General features: G+C 41.4%; 1 protein-coding gene across 1 annotated transcript; it reads right to left on the reverse strand.

Annotated features, from left to right (window-relative positions):
- On the reverse strand, nt 1-936 carry LOC309350938 (olfactory receptor 5V1-like; the record flags this gene model as incomplete). Its single annotated transcript, XM_081878182.1, has 1 exon — nt 1-936. One exon carries the CDS (start codon nt 934-936, stop codon nt 1-3), a length of 936 nt encoding a protein of 311 aa, XP_081734308.1.
- Nucleotides 937-5,604: the final 4,668 nt, after the last annotated feature.

Genomic DNA, 5,604 nt, shown 5'->3' on the forward strand with positions numbered 1-5,604 from the left:
TCATGAAAATCTTTTCAGGTGAAATGCTTTGACCAAGGCCCTCTTAACATCCTTATTCCTCAGACTGTAAATCATAGGGTTTAGCATAGGAGTAACAATCCCATACAACATGGAAATAATTCTGTCCTGTTTGGGCGAATAGCTGGAGGTGGGGCGAACATAGGTGGCAATGGTGGTCCCATAGAACAGGAAAACTACAGTCAGGTGGGAACCACAGGTGGAAAAGGCTTTGCGCCTTCCCTCAGCAGACTGCATGCGCAAGATAGTAGAGATGATATAGACATAAGAGATCAGAGTGACCAGGAATGCACCACTTCCTAAAATGCCAGCCACAAGCAGGAGAACCAGTTCTGGGAGGTAGGTAGAGGAGCAAGAGGCAGCCATTAGTGGTGGGATATCACAGTAATATTGATTAATTTTATAGGGCTCACAGAAGGATAATGTAAAGGTCAATGAGGTATGAATCAGGGGATTGATGAAGCCGGTTAGCCAGGTCCCAGCAGCCAGCTGAACACACAGCCTTTTTGTCATGATGTTTGTATAGTGCAAGGGACTGCAGATAGCCACGTAGCGGTCATACGCCATCACTGAGAGTAATAAAATTTCAGTGCCCACAGCATCAATCAGAAAGAAGAGTTGTAATACACAGCCAACAAATGATATTGACTTGTCCTCTGATAAGAAGACCTGGAGCATCTTGGGCACAGTGACAGTTGGACAAAGGACATCCAGGAAAGACAGGTTGCTGATGAAGAAGTACATGGGAGTCTGGAGGTGAACATCCGTCGCTATTGCCATGAGGATTGATCCATTCCCTGCCAGAGTGATCAAGTAAATCAGCAGAATTGCTACAAAGAGGAAGATTCGCACTTCTGGGAGATCAGACAGCTCTGTGAAGTAAAAATCTCTTGTTTCTGTGATATTGGTTTTCTCCATTGCCACTCAAATTGCATATCTAAAGCACGGAGAAAAGAAAAGCAGATTTGTTAAAAGAGCAAGAGCAGGGATCATTCAGTTTGTAATCTAAGGGTAGTTCTGTTATTAATAAGACAGCCAGTCAGTTCTATTCACTCCTTTCCAAAGTGAGACAGCATTTCATGGCATGCTGAGTTTGATAGTTTCCCTCCACCTAAAACTTCCCACCTAAAAATGTTGTCCTCTTCTGCAAATGTCAGGGTTTCCTACATCAGATGATACCTTTTCCTGGTATCTTTTTGGCTACATAAAGACAACATGAATTTGCTATTAAAATATATTAATCAAGTCAATGTCAATTTGCTGCAAATGTTAAACTTTATAAAACCAGATACAAATTATTTTGATAAAAATAAATGGATTGAAAATATACATAATGATAACAGTGTATTGCAGACATACCATAATTGTTATAAAACAGTAACTAAACCTACATTATACATTCCCAAAACTGAATATTGAATCAGTGGAATGGGTTTTAATACAGATTTTAAAACGAAATGGATTTAAAAATTAAGTCATCACAACAAGGTATATTGTGAGGATGATATGGTATTTCTACTGCAAAACCGAAAGCTACAGTACAGTACTTCCTCAGGTTACAGATGCTTCAGGTTATAGACTCCGCTTACTCAGAAATAGTACCTCGGGTTAAGAACTTTGATTCTGGATTAGAACAGAAATTGCAAGGTGACAGCGCAGCAGAAGCAGGAGGCCCCATTAGCTAAAGTGGTCTTCAGGTTAAGAACAGTTTCAGGTTAAGAACGGACCTCCAGAATGAATTAAGTTCTTAACCTGAGGTACCACTGTATAAAGTCCCTTCTTACTGATAAGGGATTCAAGATTGTGACATGGAAATTTGCCCAACACCCACTGGTATCATGAGTTCTGATGTCTGATCTTCAGCTCATTGAATGAATAGAGTATGCCTATCACTAAAAAATAGCACTACCTACCTAAAATGTTTGACTGCCTAAGTCTGCCAGTACAATAAAGCATCTACTTGCCTTCTTTTCTTTCCTTTCCTTGTAGACTTGAGCACCACAGTAAGAGAGGACAATGTGAAGAATGTATGTCTCATCAGGAAAAATGATAGCATGCCTCTTCTGAACTAAAATTAAATAAACATTGCCTCTGACTTGAATCAAAGGGGCAAAGTACCGTATTATTTTTCCTTTGGCACAGCAGTGTGGGTGAATGGTATCGAGACAAAGTGTCTATATTAGGACAAAAGTCTCTGAGGAATCGGCAGTCCCTGAGTTGAAGTCTCAGAAGTGTGCAAATTCATTCTGCCAAAAGGTATTTTAAATACAATGGCCCTGATCCATGGAAGATGGGTTGTGCCCAAGTTCTGGTGAACTCAAGGAAACTTACTTTAACCTTGTAGTCTCTTTGCTTTCAAAGGGACTCACACAGATACTTTTCTCAGGAGAACAAAGTCTCTTCAAAGCAATTATTTGTTTTAATTTATTTTTAATCTTTTGTTGGAAGCCGCACAGAGTGGAAACCCAGCTAGATGGACGGGGTATAAATCCATTATTGTTGTTGTTGTTGTTTTTGTTGTTGTTGTTGTTTGCTTTTTTCATGATGTTTATGTAGCATGATGGACTGCAGATAGCAACATACTGGTCATATGCCATCACTGCTAGTAATAAAATGTGAGTGCCCACCACATCAATCAGAAATAAGAGTTCTAACATGCAACCAACAAATGATATTGCCTTGTCGTCTGACAAGAAGACCTGGTACATCTTTGGCACAGTGACAGTTGGACAAAGGACATCTAAAGAAGATTAATTACTGAGGAAGAGCTACATGGGGGTCTGGAGGTGAACATCTGTCCCTATGGCCAAGAGAATTGCCCCATTCCCTACCAGAGTAATCAAGTCAGCAGAATTGCCACAAAGAGGGAGATTTTCACTTCAGAAGATCAGGCAGCTCGGTGAGGTAAAAATCTTTTGCTTCTGTGATATCGTCTTTCTCCATCTTCCTGCCAATCAGGTCAACTGAGATATCTAAAATACAGTGGAAACAGTAAATTTGTTTAAAGTTTAACTACTTAACAATATATTATTGATTACCTATCTGACTTTTATTTACATTGAGTTTGATTCATTTGTGTCTCCATACACCCCTCATCCAGGACGCGGGTGGCGCTGGGGGTAAAACCTCAGTGCCTAGGACTTGCTGATCGCATGGTCGGCGGTTCGAATCCCCGCAGCGGGGTGAGCTCCCGTCTTTCGGTCCCAGCTCCTGCCCACCTAGCAGTTCAAAAGCACTCCTAAGTGCAAGTAGATAAATAGGTACCGCTTTCTAGCGGGAAGGTAAACGGCGTTTCCGTGTGCTGCGCTGGTGCTGGCTCGCCAGAGCAGCTTCGTCACGCTGGCTACGTGACCCGGAAGTGTCTCCGGACAGTGCTGGCCCCCGGCCTCTTAAGTGAGATGAGCGCACAACCCTAGAGTCGGACACGACTGGCCCGTACGGGCAGGGGTACCTTTACTACCTTTACACCCCTCATCCACCCGTGGCTACCAGCTGGGCCGGAGGGGACGGGCAACTGAGTGGGAGTTCATATGTACTTCTCAGTGTGCAATAAGCTATAATTAATATACCAAAGCTCTACCATGAGCCACTGAGAAAAGGAAATGCCATCTTATCAACAATCTTATTAATAATCAATTTTGAAATGTGAAATACAAAATTTAGGCCGTATAGTGGTACCTCGGGTTAAGAACTTAATTCATTCTGGAGGTCCATTCTTAACCTGAAACTGTTCTTAACCTGAGACACCACTTTAGCTAATGGGGCCTCCCGCTGCTGCCGCCGTACGATTTCTGTTCTCATCCTGAAGCAAAGTTCTTAACCCAAGGTACTATTTCTGGGTTAGCGGAGTCTATAACCTGAAGCGTCTGTAACCCGAGGTACCACTGTATTAGGCATCAAACGAAAACCTGACCTTCGACTGATTAACAGTCTGTGTCCTTCCCCTCTTCTTAAAGCTTTTCCCCCTATATACGCCATGGGCTCTTGTGTGTGGATAGTACCATTATGGCTACATGAAGGCTCAGAGAATGAATTTGCTCTTAGTATATACAGTATTACTAGGAGGAGGAGCAATTCCTCAGTATTTTAAATCATTATTGGATTTAATTTATGTTTCAATTGGAATCATTATTAATGGAATGGAATAAAAAGTGATGGAGGGATGTAACACATATATTATGAATCAGATCAGTGTCAGTTTGCTGCAAATACAACTTTATAAACCTTCAGATGCAAATTCTTTTTTCAGCTTTTTAATCAGAAATTTCCATCAGGCATTTCCAAGTTTTATAATGAGATAATTCAGAATAGTAGTCCAGGTTACATTGCAAGATACATGTGGAAAGAAGGACCAACCTTTCTTAGCCTTAAGTACCAACCTTTGCCATTAGTTTACACTCTTTGCTTTTTTATTAATCTCCAAGCCCAACTCAAACATAAGAACTGATGCTTTTCACCTAACTATCTAGGAATCCATGGTTACCCAAGAGACACTGCCTGTCCCTGTAGAAGAACATTTCTTCTGGAACAACACACTCACACACTTTGCATTTTACCCTTGGCTTTCCTTCATTCCTATGCTGAGGAGATTTCCATGTCACCACCATCAACCCCAACAGACATCATCCTTGCAGAATCAGGAAATGCATAAACTCTCTCAAGTCCACGCCTCCCTCTCCCTCTCCTTCGCCTGCCTTCTGCTTTGAAGCCCCATGAAGTCCCCTTCTCTTGGGGAAACGTGTTCTCTTCCTTGTCTGTTGTCTCACCCTAAAATCTCAATTCGCCCTTTCCTCACTATCCATACCCTCCCGCTGCAAAAGGGTGACTGTCCAAAGTCTCTAACCTGCATTCTTGTTATTTTTGCCTTAAAACCTTCTCAGGGCCCCACTCCTGAACGCCCCTATTTCCTCTGACTATCTCTGTTTCTCTTCTGCAAGCAAAGAAGTCTAGTCACCCACCCACCATGGTTCTAAAAGAACTTTCACCCCTTGAGCCAACATCCTCTTTCTCTGCCTTCCTTCACCATACCCGTGTTTTCAAATGAGTATCTCGGAAAACTTTTAAGAATAACTCTCCTATTGGTTTTAAACTCTTCTAAATTCAACCTAGTATTAGTGTGGTGTTTATTATTTTGGTTAATTTTTTAGTAACTGTGCTAATTTCCTTTTGCGACCATAAGCTAGTTGTAATAAAATTTACTTCTGATTTTTCTCTGTTGTCTGTGTTAACCCTTGGGGTGCTAGGCTCTTGTGTGCTTCCAGGTCTCAACATGAAAAGATCCCTAGATTTGAGTGTCAGATTGCATGTGAGAATTGCAGACTTGTGTACAAACTACATACGGTATTTACTCAAATCTAATGCGCCATCGAATCTAATGTGCACCTTAATTTTCACAACATAATTTGGCCCAAAAGAAGTGTGCATTAGATTTCAGTAAATATGGTCCTTCATAACAGGTCATTAAATGATAGTATCCCAGTACAGGCTCATAGGAAGGAAGGAAGGAATACTGAGTGACTTTCAGCATAGAAGTACAATGTATTTGAAGGACAGTATTCAAGGACAGGGATGATTGAACGCATTAAT

This window comes from Podarcis erhardii, assembly GCF_964252035.2.
Source record: "Podarcis erhardii genome assembly, chromosome: 1".
Classification (NCBI taxonomy): domain Eukaryota; kingdom Metazoa; phylum Chordata; class Lepidosauria; order Squamata; family Lacertidae; genus Podarcis; species Podarcis erhardii.